Source organism: Ambystoma mexicanum, chromosome 8, assembly GCF_040938575.1.
Source record: "Ambystoma mexicanum isolate Mex_15411 chromosome 8, UKY_AmexF1_1, whole genome shotgun sequence".
NCBI lineage: Eukaryota > Metazoa > Chordata > Amphibia > Caudata > Ambystomatidae > Ambystoma > Ambystoma mexicanum.
The window spans coordinates 104,048,126-104,064,791 of NC_090929.1; the positions used below are offsets into that span (position 1 = coordinate 104,048,126).

Consider the following 16,666-nt stretch of genomic DNA (forward strand, 5'->3'; position numbering starts at 1 on the left):
TGGCTTGGTATGTTTATAGTGTGTGTGTGTACGTGTGTGTGTGTGTGTATGTGTACGTGTACGTGTGTGTGTGTGTGTGTGTGTGTGTGTACCTGTGTGCGCGCGCGCGTGTGTGTGTTTGTGTGTGTGTGTGTTGATTAGTGTTGTGGGATACAACTCCCATCATCCCTAACCAGCGTAGTCAATAACCAGATATCATGGGAATTGTAGTCCGAAACATCTGCAGAGACAAAGGTTGCAGAACCCTGCTCAATAGTAACTGCACAGGGTGAGAATAGGAGTTGTCATATTAATCCTTCAATCAAATACTTTTATAACAAAGTTCTGCAAAGTGACTCGTCAGAAAGTGCTACCTGCTTAGCCAGGGGGGTGCACAAAGGAGTCAGAAAAAGGGAATTATCTTTCGGCGGCGAGGAGGTTTTTGCCATTGCGCATTGCGATGTAGCACGTATTGAAGCCAGGGCTCTTGATCTGCAAATTGCTCTCCTCCTTTCGGGCTGCAATACGACCCGGTAATCCAGAGAGAGTGACGGCAGAAGCTCTCTTGTGTTCCCCTAGATGTATTTCTGTTTGAGGAAAAGGTTCTTAAAAGTGACCCGGCTTGTTGGTGGCAAGCCAGGTCGTGATGTCCAGGTCATTGAGGTAGACTGCATGGCTTCGTACTAGCTGTCAATCCAGGAGTATTCTGGGCCACTCCTGCATGGGGGAGCTGGGGATTTGGTAGTCAAATCAGGGGATTTGTGGTAGCTCTAACTCCTAGCAGCAAATCTTCAAGTGGAAGTTGGCGATAATAAATCAGAGAGTGAGTTGAAAGAAGATGTGGAATGTGCTAAGCTTAGAACATCTCTTCTTTATTTGCTTATTTTATGTGTAGCTTTTGCATAGCACCCACAGGCAAGGAGGGGGTGGGGCAAGGCTGCATGGCTTGTGCAAGATGAAACTTCTAAGTATTTTGTGCTACCTGGAGCTATAGGGCAGGTGTTATTGCACGTATCGGACATCCAGAAACCTTGATCGTAGAATCATAAAGGACCAAAGGAGGAGCTGTAGGGCAGGAGTTATTGCATGTACTGGACATCCAAAAACCTTGGGTTCAGTATTATCAGACGAGTTCAAAGGAGGAGGTATAGGGCAGGAGTTATTGCATGTACCGGGCATCCATATACCTCGAACGCAGCATCATAAGAAGGGACCAAATTATGAGCTGAAGGGCAGGAGTTATTGCATGTACCGGGCATCCAGAAACATCAATCGCAGGATCTTCAGAAGTGACCAAAGGAGGAGCTATAGGGCCAGGGTTATTGCATGTACCTGGGCATTCAGAAACCTTGATCGCAAGATTATCAGAAGGGACCAAAGGAGGAGCTATAGGGCAGGAGTTTGTAGAGGAGCAGGTCAAGGCTATCTTGCCAGTTCCTGCCCCCTCACCAAAGTCGTATTGGAACAGTTGGATAAAAACAATAAATGGGACCTCCTGTATTGTTTCCATACCGCATGTGTATGAGAGACGTTATGCACTCAGACAGCCATACAGAATGTACCCTTGCACTGAAAGTGTGGAAGGCCGTTGCAGGGGTGAATGTTACATGGACAGATGTCACCTGCCAAGATATCAGAATGCCTCAATGAATACCATGGATGGACATTATAGTGAAATCTAACGAGGACAAATAGATATCATAAAGAAGATAAATGAACCTATGCTGAAACAATATGAAAATACTTGGAAGTAACGATGTAACTGAAGCACTAAGAATAACCGGTATCTAATGCTAAGGTTATCATGGATCTAAAGAAGACGAAGTAACTTACTGACCAATGACTGTAAATACACAGTAACACAAGGTACAAGCTTGCTATAGAGGAATATATAACGTGACAAGGACGGCCATAATAGGAAAATGGACACTGGCTCACGTTGAACTTAACCAAGCTACCACATAGACAGACCGCGGCTGTAGAAGCAGGAGACGCAGAAAAACAGCTCCCAGAGCCGACAATGAGTCAAGGTTAGCCTCGAGTTAAGGATAATATTTTAAACAAAGAGAGTACGTGGATACCCTCTGAATGTGGGCCATTCTTCATAGATGCAAGAAGAAGAAAACATCTGTGAGAGCCAAACTGCTGGTCAATTAAAAATATACAAAGTTCATGTGAGATAGAGTGAGCAAGTCTGTAAAGACCAAGAGGAGCAACAGCACCCTGCATAATTAAATCAAATAGCAGTAAATAGAAGGCTGAAATGGACACATCCGTGGTCTCTTCACATGTGACTCAGAAGTTCAAAACAAAGGATATTCATTAGAGCCTTAAGCTAATGGTGTGCTCACACTCCCTTGAATGAGCCGGCAACAAGGTCAACTACAAACGGAAGACTTTGGCTGATGGTCTACCGATGAGAGATGATGGACTAATTGGGAAAATTGGGAGTAGTCTGATGGGATTCAAACACCTAAGTTTTGTTTCATGTTTGTGCTGCTAAGGAGCCAAACGTCCAAGGTTGGGATAGTATGCCAACCAACCAGTGGGGTTGAGGGACATCCTCATTTGCAATGTAGCATAGACCAATCCACTGTTGTTTTGTCTGCTATAATCAGTACTATACGTATTTAGAGGTTGTTCAAGGCATGCCCTACAGATTAGGGGTAGCCAATTATGTACTAATCTTTGTATGTTCTATAAGTAGATATGTTCCCCTTAACCAATCCCTTCCCTTGACAGGCTTTGTATTTTGCCACATAGAATGACGTCATAGATGATGCATATTGGGGTCTAAGACCCCTATGTAATCAAGTTGATGAGTGAGTGTGCAAGCATCAGTCCGATGTCTGCCAGTTTGTCCTGCTTTATTACATTGATAATAAAGTAGTACTTTACCATATACTTTGAGTCTGTCCGATTATTTGGTCTGAGATCATTATTTGTAATTCCATCTAGCACCAAAAACGCTTCAAGGAGCTAGAGCACATGTTATTGCACGTCCCTGGCATCCAGAAACCTCTATTGCAGGATCATCAAAAGGGCCCTAAGGAGGAGCTATCGGAAAGGAGTTACTGCACATACCAAGCATCCAGAAACCTTATTTGCAGGATTATCAGAAGGGCCCTATGGAAGAGCTATAGGTGTCAGGAGTTATTGCAGATACTGGGCATCCAGAAACCTTGAATGCTGGATTATCAAAAGGGCCCTAAGGAGGAGCTATTGGGCACCAGTAATTGTACCACCAGGCATACAAAAACCTCAATTGCAGGATTATCAGAAGGGCTCTAAGGAGGAGCAATAGAGCAGGAGTTATTGCACGTACCTGGCATCCAGAAACCTCGATCGCAGGATCATCAGAAGAGCGGTAAGGAGGAGCTATTGGGCAGGATTTATTGCATGTACCGGGCATCCAGAAACCTTGATCACAGTATCATCAGAAGGGACCAAAGGAGGCGCTATAGGGCTGGAGTTATTGCATGTACCTGACATCCAGAAGCCTCAATCGCAGGATCATCAGGAGGGGCCAAATTAGGCGCTATAGGGCAGGAGTTGTTACACATACCTGGCATCCAGTAACCTCGAGCGCAGGATCATCAGAAGGGACCAAATTAGGCGCTACGGGGCAGGAGTTATTGCATGTACCCGGGCATCCAGAAACCTCGACCGCAAAATCATGATGAAGGGACCAAATTAGGCACTACGGGGCAGGAGTTATTGCATGTACCCGGGATCTAGAAACCTCGAGCGCAGGATTATCAGAAGGGACCAAATTAGGCGCTACGGGGCAGGAGTTATTGCACGTACCGGGCATCCAGAGACCTCAAGTGGAGGATCATCAGAAGGGACCAAATTAGGCGCTATGGGGCAGGAGTTATTGCATATATCGGGCATCCAGAAACCTCGAGCTCAGGATCATCAGAAGGGACCAAAGTAGGCGCTATGGGGCAGGAGTTATTGCATGTACCGGGCATCCAGAAACCTCAATCGCAGGATCATCAGAAGGGACCGAAGGGGGCGCTATAGGGCAGGTGTTATTACACATACCTGGCATCCAGAAACCTCGATCATCGGAAGGGACCAAATTAGGCGCTACAGGGCAGGAGAGACCAAATTAGGTGCTATGGCGCAGGAGTTACTGCACATACCGGGCATCCAGGAACCTCGAGCGCAGGATCATCAGAAGGGACCACATTAGGTGCTACAGGGCAGGAGTTACTGCACGTACCGGGCATCCAGGTACCTCGAGCGCAGGATCATCAGAAGGGACCACATTAGGTGCTACAGGGCAGGAGTTACTGCACGTACCGGCATCCAGGAACCTCGAGCGCAGGATCATCAGAAGGGACCACATTAGGTGCTACAGGGCAGGAGTTACTGCACGTACCGGGCATCCAGAAACCTCGAGCGCAGGATCATGACTGCTTCACAGGTGCTCTGCTTCAGCTGCATCTGGATGGAGCTGAACTTCCGATGGATGATCCCGACCATCCTCTCGATCTCCTTCGGAGAGATGGGGCGTGTCCGGCTCTGCTCCCGCAGAAGGTTCATCACATGTGTTGTGAACTCATTACATGCCTAGAGAAAAAAAAAAGCAGCCATTAAAATACTGGCAGGATAACAGTGCACACACAGGGCCACATTGCAGAGAGTTCCAGGGCATGTTAATAATTCACCTTTAATGGAAAGCGCAATAACGTTCTGGCAATCAGATATTCCGCAATAGTATGAGCGGGGCTTGCCCCATGACTCTGCTTACTGTATTCTTTGAATAATTTAGCATTCTAGCTTAAGATTTTATTTCTGCTATTTTATTACTTTTCTTGTGGGGGGGGGAATTTGTAATAAAGCACTAGAGCAATACTTCCCGTTAAATTACGCCCCTTTCAAGGCAGACAATGAAACCTGTGCCATTATACGATCCTGTGGGTGACATGTTTTTATATCGAAATACTTTATATTGAATGCACATATCTCGAATATTTTATATTGAAAACTTTTATAGTGAATGCACTTTTTGGGGGGGTTTGTTGGAGGGTTCCCCTGGTAAACCCCCTTTTCTCACCCCTAAAACACACCCGATCTTTTTTCGCAAAAATATTTAAGCCTTTACCGAACTCATAAATGCATTCACTATAAAGGTTTTCAATATAAAACATTCACTATATGTTCTTTCTATATAAAAGATTCGATATAAACAGGGTGATGATCCTCTGCTTCTTACACGTCCTCGTTCCATGAATGCATACTTTCTCAGGGCGACGTCGCGTCTCAGTTTTGCCAGAGGTCGAAGTGGGTGGGAACTAAAGGGTAGGACGTTCCTCTTATTTTTTGAAACATCTACCATCTTCCCTTACTTCTTGTCACCCAGAGCAGCGTTCCAGGATGGCAAGCGAAGGTCACTTTTGTTTTTTCACTTCTCCCCTACTGTGAACTCGAACCTGGGCCCTGGCGGGAAGTCTCTGGTCTCACATCCCCTCGGGCTTCCTTGCACGTGCTTGTTTGCGTATGTGTATTTCAACAGCCTGCTTGCAACATAACCTCAACTCCTGAGCTGCCACATCGTCCTGCACCAGAGTGATCAGCGGTTGGCGTCTGCATTCAAGCATGAATAATTTGAAACTGCTGCAGGCACATCTGTGTGTGCAGGTAATGGTTGAATGGGGGGTGGCTTTAGTCTTAGGCATATCCCTTAAGAGGTGTGTGAGTAGGGGCTACATAAAGCCGCAAGCAGTGCATTACAATGATAAGCTAATGGGGGTCATTGAAGATGCATTTTCCTTGCACTGTGTGTCTTTACGGCTTGCTAGTGCAATTGTAAAACACAGTGTTGGAGGATTAAGTGGAGTAGAGGCAGGACCCAGGTATAGCGTTGACAGTGGGGGCGGCCGGTGGAGGAAAGGGGGCAGGGAGGATAGAAATAACTAACTAAATCAGTTCTTATATAGCGCAACCCAAGGGTCTCAGGACGCTCACATGGACAGACAACGAGAAACATAAAACAGGCCAAGGTGGTAGGGTATTAGGAAGTCACTAAAACAATAGTGACTAGCAAAGTCATTTCAGAGAGTCAGAGTTTAGTCAGTTACTAATTGTTGGGCGTAGGCTTCAAATATACTTTCTTTGTACACTTTGACCCAAGTCTTGCACTTTCTTGATTCACGCAGAGCAGTGAAATGCAGGGGACATTACAGTGCTTACAAGAGCATGTGCTCTTTTACAACACTACTTTCAGCACAACAAAGGGGTTATGGAGGAGGAGGGGGTGGCACGTATGCCTTAAAACTTAATTGCCCTGAGCAACGTCACTTGTTCACCTCAAATCAAGAGTGAGAAACAAGTTATATCACAGTGCCTACTATTTATTTATTTATTGTTTGCTTGTTAGGTGCTTATACAGGAAGTAAATACTGTTTCACTAGTGCATGCAATGTTTAAATGACATTTAAATAACATTGCTGTGAGCAAAAGAAATGCATTACTGTGTCCATCCTCAAGATATCGATAGGCCTTGACTGGGTGGCGTGTGACAGGTTAACATGCATTTCATTCGTACTGGTTGAGGCCAAGCTCAACAGACTTTCGCTGCCCTGTCCACTCAGGCGGTGGGGTGCACAGAATTGGTTGTCATTACTCCCTGTCTGCAGGACAGCCAGAATGGCAGGTATGTTCTTGCCCCTATGACTATCCAAAAAGTGTTTGCAACTAATCGTGATGATGGTGACGCGTCGAGCATAAAGGGACGTAGCGTAGGAGAATCGGAGCAGACTGAATGAGACCAGACGGATGGTGCAGTCGATTTTGCAAAAGGGGAGAGGCCTACACGCACCATTCAGATCAGGTAAGTGTTGCCGCTTAATTGCAGCACCGAACCCCTACCAGGCACCACTTTGCATCGCTGATCATCATCGCACCTGGTGCACAAGGGTGATGATGCCTACATTTCAAACAAAAGAGGTCTCCGGCGGGAGGTCGGCGACACAATGAAAAGGCAAGTGAGGCTTTTTCTAAAGTCAGAAGTGCTCGCTTATAGACTAGAGCTTCGGGCTTTAGAAAAAAAGCCTTGGCTTCTATCGGCTGGGGATAGCAGGGGACTTTAAGGAGCCCCGGCAGGGCCACGTCTCAAACACAATTTTCAGAGCCTACCGGTGCTCTGCCTCAGCTAACCTCAGCCCACTTACAGCACTAGCAACACTGATGTTCATTCCTGAGTCCAAGATGCCAGGCGAGAAGCGAGTCATGTTACATGCCAGTCAGAGGCATGCAAGGAGTCGACAGTTCTCACTCTGATAAGGGGTCCATAAGCAAGGTCATAGGCATGACGTAATGAAAGGGTCACTGTTAGTAAGTCCACCTGAAGTGTATAAAAAAGGGTCTGTATTCCTTTCTTGGAGGGTTAGTTGGTTGGACGGGGATAGTTTGGAGGGTCAGTTGGTCAGACGGGGGGCTACTTTGGAAGGTCAGTTGATCGGACGGGGCTACTCTTCTGGTGCGTTGTAATGAATAATAAACTAATCCTGTGACTGGTTACTCCCTGAACTTTAGTCTTGAGTTTCTTTGCTGCACAGCTGAGAGATGTTCGGCCATCTTTGCTGAGATGTTCGGCCATCTTTGCTGAGATGTTCGGCCATCTTTGCTGATCTGTGGATCAGTGGACTAACGTATCCACTAAAGGGATCTGTTTTTGACCTCGTGGGCACAGGTTCCAACCCCAGCAGATCCACTCAGCTATTCATCCTTCCAAGGTCAAAACAATGAGAGCCATTACGCTGGGTAGCAGTAAACATCTGCTATTTCAGCTATGAGATGTCAGAGCGGGTATTAAGAGAAGAAATTGATTTTATAAAATCGATTTCTTCAAAGACCGATCTAGAAAGACCACTCAGAGACCGCTCCGAGCCACCTTTCTGAATCGAACCGTCAGCTACTGCGACACACACAAGTAAGTGCATGCAGGGGTTGACAGGCATGGCAAAGCCGGAAGAGGGAAGTCGCTGGGGTCCAGGTAATTCTTTTGTTTTTGTAAGTGATGTGTGTGTCTGGGTAGGTGTGTGTGTTTGTGTGTGTGAGTAATATTTGGGGAGGAGGCGGGGTACAGGTAACTGTAAGTATGTGTGTGTTTGAATGCTTGTTATTTTCTTTGTGGTGGGAAGTGGGATTGGATAAAGGCTTTTGGTGTGGAAGGGGCGCGGAGAGGGAGGAAATGGAGGACCAGGGGATAAACAACCCTCCTAAATGCCCCCCAATTCTACAAAAAACCTTGCCAGTGTGGGAGAAGTGGGACGGATGGAGAGGGAAGAGGGGTGGTTTGGGGGTTATGTAATGTGATATTTCAGCAAATTGAGGGCCGCACAAAAACGATCAAAAACAATCAGTCTTCTTTAGGCTCGGTCTTCAACATGCGGAACTGTTGGAGGGTGAATGTACACCACTTACGTTATGGTGATCGGAGTGTGCCTCGTGTGGCCTTGTGCCATCCTCAGGGGCAATGGTCGAGTGGGCGGGAGCGGCCGGTAGCGGTGCTCCTCTACTTCTTTTAATTAAGTTTTACCGTTCCTATACTTTTGTTTTTAAAAGAAACCGTTCCGGAACGGTTTCGTTTTAAAATAACAGTGTAGGAAGAAGTTGAAACTTGCACCTTCAGTGCACTGCACAGAACGTTTCCTTAAAGAGCAGGCACATGTGTTTTGGGGTTTTTATTGTGCATGGGAGGGGGCGCGGCAATGGGCTCTGTGGGGAGCGGTGCAGGCCAGTAGGGAACATAGTTCCACTACTTCTTTTCGTACACTTCGACCACTGCTCAGGAGGCATACAGGTGATGGTTGCACCTCTGAAGAAGGGGGCCGGCGACTAATGTGGGGAGGGGTGGGGCTTAAGAAGAATATAGGAATAAAGTAACAGCATGTTTCGTGGCAGCGGTCAGGTGAATACTTGAGTGTGCTGTCTGTTAGTCTGTGCATTCGTGATGAAGTCACTCACTAGGGGGAGTTTGAGGGAAGACTTTTCGTCCTTTTTATGTTGCTTTTGGGGCATGTTTTGTCTTGTAGTAAGTCATCGTAACATAATGAACTATTTAAGATGTCTGTGCACGCTCGGATGACGCATCCTTACTGGAGGTTCTTTGCATTAGAAATAGGCACGCAGGGTTAGCCTGGGACAAAAAATAGGACTGGGTGCTAAAACAATATGATTCACGATGCACGCATGTCTGCGATGCACCAATGCAGAAGTACTTGGGGTGCAAACTTTGGGCAAATGTGCGGCTGACAGTGCATTTTAGAGCATGTTGGAGCAGTACAGTGGTTGGTCAAAACTGACAGCATTGCAGTGCAGTTTGGCATCTAAATGGTCCAGATTGTTCGAGAATATGGCTGGTCTGGCCTGCATTTCGTCCCTTCTGGTCTATAGAAGCATCCTAGCCTGTGGACACACAATAACTTCAAATGCTGTTCTAATGCTAGCTTTAGAGAGGAGTATTTTAAAACTTTCAGTGTATCTTTAATCTGTACATGGCACTGCTACTGCAGAGGCCAAATGCATTCGATATTTTCAACCTGCAACTACCAATCGCCCTGGTGGTGTTTTGATCTATGCACAACCTCCTGGCGTTGGCTTCATCTATGCACAACCTCCTGGCAGTGGCTTCATCTATGCGCAACCTCCTGGCAGTGGCCTGATCTATTCTCAACCTCCTGGCAGTGGCTTCATCTATGCACAACCTCCTGGCGGTGGCTGATCTATTCTCAACCTCCTGGCAGTGGCTTGATCTATGCGCAACCTCCTGGCGGTGGCTGATCTATTCTCAACCTCCTGGCAGTGGCTTCATCTATGCGCAACCTCCTGGCGGTGGCTGATCTATTCTCAACCTCCTGGCCGTGGCTTCATCTATGCGCAACCTCCTGGCAGTGGCCTGATCTATTCTCAACCTCCTGGCAGTGGCTTGATCTATGCGCAACCTCCTGGCGGTGGCTGATCTATTCTCAACCTCCTGGCAGTGGCTTCATCTATGCGCAACCTCCTGGCAGTGGCCTGATCTATGCACAATGAGCAGGGAGTGAGGTGTGATGGCTTGCAATGGGCAATGAGCTGGCAGTGAAGTGTGATGGCATGCAAAGGGAGGGCTGCAATGAGCTGGGAGTGAGGTGTGATGGCTTGCAATGGGCAATGAGCTGGCAGTGAGGTGTGATGGCATGCAATGGGAAGGCTGCAATGAGCTGGGAGTGAGGTGTGATGGCTTGCAATTGGCGGGCTGCAATGAGCTGGGCGTGAGGTGTGAGGGCTTGCAATGGGCAATGAGCTGGCAGTGAGGTGTGATGGCATGCAATGGGAGGGCTGCAATGAGCAGGGAGAGAAGGACGATGGCTTCCAATGGGAGGGCTGCAATGGGCTGGAAGTGAGGTGTGATGGCTTGCAATGGGCAATGAGCTGGCAGTGAGGTGTGATGGCTTGCAACGGGAGGGCTTCAATGAGCTGGGAGTGAGGTGCAATGGCTTGCAATGGGCAGTGAACTGGGAGTGAGGTTTGATAGCTTGCAATGGGTAATGAGCTGGCAGTGAGGTGTAATGGCTTGTAATGGGAGGGCTGCAATGAGCTGGGAGTAAGGTGTGATGGCGTGCAATTGGCGGGCTGCAATGAGCTGGCAGTGAGGTGTAATGGCTTGTAATGGGAGGGCTGCAATGAGCTGGGAGTAAGGTGTGATGGCGTGCAATTGGCGGGCTGCAATGAGCTGGCAGTGAGCTGTGATGGCTTGCAATGGGAGGGCTGCAATGAGCTGGGAGTGAGGAGTGATGGCTTGCAATGGGAGGGCTGCAATGAGCTGGAAGTGAGGCGTGATGGCGTGCAGTGGGCAATGAGCTGGGAGTGAGGTGTAATGGCTTGTAATGGGGGGGCTGCAATGAGCTGGGAGTGAGGTGTGATGGCGTGCAATTGGCAGGCTGCAATGAGCTGGGAGTGAGGTGTAATGGCTTGTAATGGGAGGGCTGCAATGAGCTGGGAGTGAGGTGTGATGGCTTGGAATTGGCGGGCTGCAATGAGCTGGGAGTGAGGCGTGATGGCGTGCAGTGGGCAATGAGCTGGGAGTGAGGAGTGATGGCTTGTAATGGGAGGGCTGCAATGAGCTGGGAGTGAGGAGTGATGGCTTGCAATGGGAGGGCTGCAATGAGCTGGAAGTGAGGCGTGATGGCGTGCAGTGGGCAATGAGCTGGGAGTGAGGTGTAATGGCTTGTAATGGGAGGGCTGCAATGAGCTGGGAGTGAGGTGTGATGGCGTGCAATTGGCGGGCTGCAATGAGCTGGGAGTGAGGTGTGATGGCTTGCAATTGGCGGGCTGCAATGAGCTGGGAGTGAGGCATGATGGCGTGCAGTGGGCAATGAGCTGGCAGTGAGGTGTGATGGCTTGCAATGGGAAGGCTGCAATGAGCTGGGAGTGAGGTGTGATGGTTTGCAATTGGCAGGCTGCAATGAGCTGGGAGTGAGGCATGATGGCGTGCAGTGGGCAATGACCTGGGAGTGAGGTATGATGGCTTGCAATGGGTGGGCTGCAATGATCTGGAAGTGAGGTGTGATGGCTTTCATTGAGATGCCACAGATCCAAACTGCCCTGCAAGACCCGATCTCCCTCAGGGCACTGGCTCATCAGGATTACCCTCATTGGGGCAGATTGGAAGTGCTAGCAACCGGACAACCAACAGCAAATGTGAGCCATGGAGCTCTTGACCAGTCAGCTTTAAAATCCATTTCACGGCACTTAAAGGAATGCAAAACATGTGTTTCAGCCAATGCTCAATTTGGGAATAGGCATGCTTTTAATAGTGCTTCCCAATAAGACAAAGACAACTTCCGGAGCAAAAATGCATGCTTTTCAGCTAATTTGCATACCCACAATGCATTGCTCAGTGGCTCTGAACTGGAGGTTAACTTCCAGGGATGGATACTGGGTGGCACTGTGGCACATGTGTCTAGATAGCTGAAATGGCATATTCTACTCTGACATTTCAGGTAACAGGTTTTTTTTTTCAGGCAGTCTTAAAGCCACCCTAGCATTGACAGGGTTATCTAAACTTGCTCCAATAGGCCTGTCCACTAACTATATAGTATGAAGTAGGTTGCAGACATGCATTGTTGAACAGAGTTTGCAATCATAAAATGTGTAGTTATCTTAAACCAGAGTGGTAACGACTTGCACCAATGGCGGGTCGAGTGGGTTTACCACGCCTTTTAATCAGAGAAAGGTTTTAATTGGCTTTTTGATTGGATTTACCTATGAATTCTAATTGGGCTTTTGAACTTGCATGGAGGAATGGCACTGTTGCAAGGGGAGATGAGACTGTAAAAAGAATGAAGGCAGGCACACATTGTCAAATGTTGTAATGGGGGTCACCCAAAGAAACCTCTAAGTAGAAGAAGCTGGGTGTCAAACTATGATGATTTCCCTAATGGCGGTGATTGCCTTATGCTCCTTTCTGCAGGCTAAGTAGCTGTCTCGGGTTGATAAAACTATGCAGAAAATAGCACCTGTAAAAGACAATTTCCTGGAGCAACAAAGCATGCTTTTCAGCTTATTTGCATACCCACAATGCATTGCTAAGTGTCTCTGAACTGGAGGTGAACTTCCAAGAAACGCGACCGGGCGGCTCGGTGGTATGCTCAGCTTTGTAGCTGAAATGGCCTCTTCTGTCTAAATGTTACACAGACAGCTCGATGTCCCTGAGCCTGGCTTCGAAAAGCACAGGAGGAGGAAGGACAGATTTTCTGTTTTGAGCAAAAAGCAGAGTAGTTGCTCTTTATGAGCAATGCCTTTCATTTGTGCCACCCAGAAGCGCTTCGATTATCATCGAAGCAGATGTCGCGAAGTCATCGCAAAGTCATCCGTCCCACTTTAATGGCCGCACCATCTAGACTTGCAAAGAGCGGGGATGTTTCTTCTGCATACCCAGCCTAGCCAGCTGCTGGAAATCATAGTCATCAAACAGTAATGGCACTGCTAATGTCTTGATTAAAAAACAGATTCACTCAAACCCTCCCAGTTTTGTGTACTTAGTGTGCAATCTTATGTCATGAATTAAGTCACATTTCAGTCGGTGGTGGGCAATCGGTTTGGCTGGCGAATTGGGGGTATGTTGAGCGCTTAAGAAGTTTTCTTCATCTTAAAACTCATATTTTTCACCGATAAAATTGGCTGCATGTCTCCTAACTTATTAAGTGAAGCCGCGCTGATTAGCAAGTTGGCATGAGCCCAGGAGTTGCAGAATTCGCAGGGCCGTTCTTGAAATCAGCCGCTCGTACATGATTAATTAGAGCGCCCCCTTTATGTGCTGAGCACTTTAGCTCATTACTCTAAGTAAAATTCGCTAAGTATTTACATTTAGATAATTAAATTCCTGGTACACTCTTAAGAAAGATGCGGGCTCTTTAGGCAAAGAGAAGCCATTTTCTTTATTCTGCTGAGAGGAAATTACTGCCCCATTTACACGGTCGCCTGGATCCCTTGGAAGGCACTCCTGGGAACGGAGTCTCTGTTCCTCTGCAGGCTTCCTTTAAAAGGTGGCGTCCTTTTATCCGGACAAAAAATGTGCATGTTGCCAGAACCCTGTTTTGTAAACTGGGTTGTAAAAATATTCCTGCACGAGATTGCACGCTACGGTCAATTTGTGTCATTCTTCTCAAAGGTCTGTTTGTTCTGGTGGTTTATATAGTGCTGACATTTATTTATTTATTTATTGCATTTATGTAACGCCCAGACCCAGAGGTATCACGGCGTGTGCACCTTCCACTGCTCACTTGTCCTTTGAGGCGTGTCGACGCGTTGCAATGCCACGTTTTCAGGCAGGTGTAGTCAAGAGAGTGGGCATCAGTGCACCACAGGGTGTGCACTGGGTCCCTGGACCGCAGGCCGCAAACACCCGCAAACACATGATGTGGCATCACTGGTGCGTAAAAGTAAATAGTAGACAGCCTTACACAAGCAAAGTATGTGCATTGTGTGGATCATAAATGCTCCACCTCTGTCGGCATTATCACTTAAATACCTAGGGCCTTATCCCCAAAGAGGTCACCAGGAGGAGGTCTGTCTCACCTTTGACGTAAACCTGAAAAGGAAATGTAAAGCAGGAACGAATCGTACTTCCGATTTACTACTAGTAGCAATAGTAAGTCAGGTGTAGGTCAGAGTTACACAGAGAAATGAATAAAATAGCCTGCTCTCGGCTATAGCGAAGGGTTAATCTGACTTACTCCTGGTACCTTCTTTGTGAATCAAATAGGCCACTCTAGGTCTACGTGAGGCACAAATCCGACTAACTCCTGATAGCTTCTTTATTAATATACTCCACGTAACTTCTATGTGAACGCTACAGGCAACTCTAGGTCTAAGTGAATCCTGGTGCTATAGCCCACTCTAGGTCTAAGTGAATCCTGGTCACTGCTATGTGAATGGTACAACCCACTCTAAGTCTAAGTGAATCCTGGTGCTATAGCCACTCTAGGTCTAAGTGAATCCTGGTGTTACAGCCCACTCTAGGTCTAAGTGAATCCTGGTCACTGCTATGTGAATGGTACAACCCACTCTAAGTCTAAGTGAATCCTGGTGCTATAGCCACTCTAGGTCTAAGTGAATCCTGGTGTTACAGCCCACTCTAGGTCTAAGTGAATCCTGGTGCTACAGCCCACTGTAGGTCTAAGTGAATCCTGGTGCTATAGCCCACTCTAGGTCTAAGTGAATCCTGGTGCTATAGCCCACTGTAGGTCTAAGTGAATCCTGGTGCTATAGCCACTCTAGGTCTAAGTGAATCCTGGTGTTACAGCCCACTCTAGGTCTAAGTGAATCCTGGTGCTATAGCCACTCTAGGTCTAAGTGAATCCTGGTCACTGCTATGTGAATGGTACAACCCACTCTAAGTCTAAGTGAATCCTGGTGCTATAGCCACTCTAGGTCTAAGTGAATCCTGGTGTTACAGCCCACTCTAGGTCTAAGTGAATCCTGGTCACTGCTATGTGAATGGTACAACCCACTCTAAGTCTAAGTGAATCCTGGTGCTATAGCCACTCTAGGTCTAAGTGAATCCTGGTGTTACAGCCCACTCTAGGTCTAAGTGAATCCTGGTGCTACAGCCCACTGTAGGTCTAAGTGAATCCTGATGCTATAGCCCACTCTAGGTCTAAGTGAATCCTGGTGCTATAGCCACTCTAGGTCTAAGTGAATCCTGGTGCTACAGCCCACTGTAGGTCTAAGTGAATCCTGATGCTATAGCCACTCTAGGTCTAAGTGAATCCTGGTGCTATAGCCACTCTAGGTCTAAGTGAATCCTGGTGTTACAGCCCACTCTAGGTCTAAGTGAATCCTGGTGCTACAGCCCACTGTAGGTCTAAGTGAATCCTGGTGCTATAGCCCACTCTAGGTCTAAGTGAATCCTGGTGCTATAGCCCACTGTAGGTCTAAGTGAATCCTGGTGCTATAGCCACTCTAGGTCTAAGTGAATCCTGGTGTTACAGCCCACTCTAGGTCTAAGTGAATCCTGGTGCTATAGCCACTCTAGGTCTAAGTGAATCCTGGTCACTGCTATGTGAATGGTACAACCCACTCTAAGTCTAAGTGAATCCTGGTGCTATAGCCACTCTAGGTCTAAGTGAATCCTGGTGTTACAGCCCACTCTAGGTCTAAGTGAATCCTGGTCACTGCTATGTGAATGGTACAACCCACTCTAAGTCTAAGTGAATCCTGGTGCTATAGCCACTCTAGGTCTAAGTGAATCCTGGTGTTACAGCCCACTCTAGGTCTAAGTGAATCCTGGTGCTACAGCCCACTGTAGGTCTAAGTGAATCCTGATGCTATAGCCCACTCTAGGTCTAAGTGAATCCTGGTGCTATAGCCACTCTAGGTCTAAGTGAATCCTGGTGTTACAGCCCACTCTAGGTCTAAGTGAATCCTGGTGCTATAGCCACTCTAGGTCTAAGTGAATCCTGGTCACTGCTATGTGAATGGTACAACCCACTCTAAGTCTAAGTGAATCCTGGTGCTATAGCCACTCTAGGTCTAAGTGAATCCTGGTGTTACAGCCCACTCTAGGTCTAAGTGAATCCTGGTCACTGCTATGTGAATGGTACAACCCACTCTAAGTCTAAGTGAATCCTGGTGCTATAGCCACTCTAGGTCTAAGTGAATCCTGGTGTTACAGCCCACTCTAGGTCTAAGTGAATCCTGGTGCTACAGCCCACTGTAGGTCTAAGTGAATCCTGGTGCTATAGCCCACTCTAGGTCTAAGTGAATCCTGGTCACTGCTATGTGAATGGTACAACCCACTCTAAGTCTAAGTGAATCCTGGTGCTATAGCCCACTCTAGGTCTAAGTGAATCAAGGTGCTATAGCCCACTCTAGGTCTAAGTGAATCCTGGTGCTATAGCCCACTCTAGGTCTAAGTGAATCCTGGTCACTGCTATGTGAATGGTACAACCCACTCTAAGTCTAAGTGAATCCTGGTGCTATAGCCCACTCTAGGTCTAAGTGAATCCTGGTCACTGCTATGTGAATGGTACAACCCACTCTAAGTCTAAGTGAATCCTGGTGCTATAGCCCACTCTAGGTCTAAGTGAATCCTGGTCACTGCTATGTGAATGGTACAACCCACTCTAAGTCTAAGTGAATCCTGGTGCTATAGCCACTCTAGGTCTAAGTGAATCCTGGTGATAAAGCC

General features: G+C 47.3%; 1 protein-coding gene across 8 annotated transcripts in view; it reads right to left on the reverse strand.

Annotated features, from left to right (window-relative positions):
- Positions 1-16,666, reverse strand: part of PBX3 (PBX homeobox 3) — a 325,178-nt gene that overhangs the window by 57,541 nt on the left and 250,971 nt on the right. For 7 of the 8 annotated variants that reach the window (XR_011268488.1, XR_011268487.1, XM_069609398.1 and 4 more), the window contains one exon: positions 4,367-4,557. Coding sequence is in view for 6 of the 8 variants with exons in the window: in XM_069609398.1 (XP_069465499.1) it covers positions 4,367-4,557 (191 nt within the window). In the remaining 2 variants the exon portion in view is untranslated. Of the gene's footprint in view, positions 1-4,127; positions 4,143-4,366; positions 4,558-16,666 lie in introns of all 8 variants that reach the window. The other variant, XM_069609396.1, reaches the window with a different exon arrangement.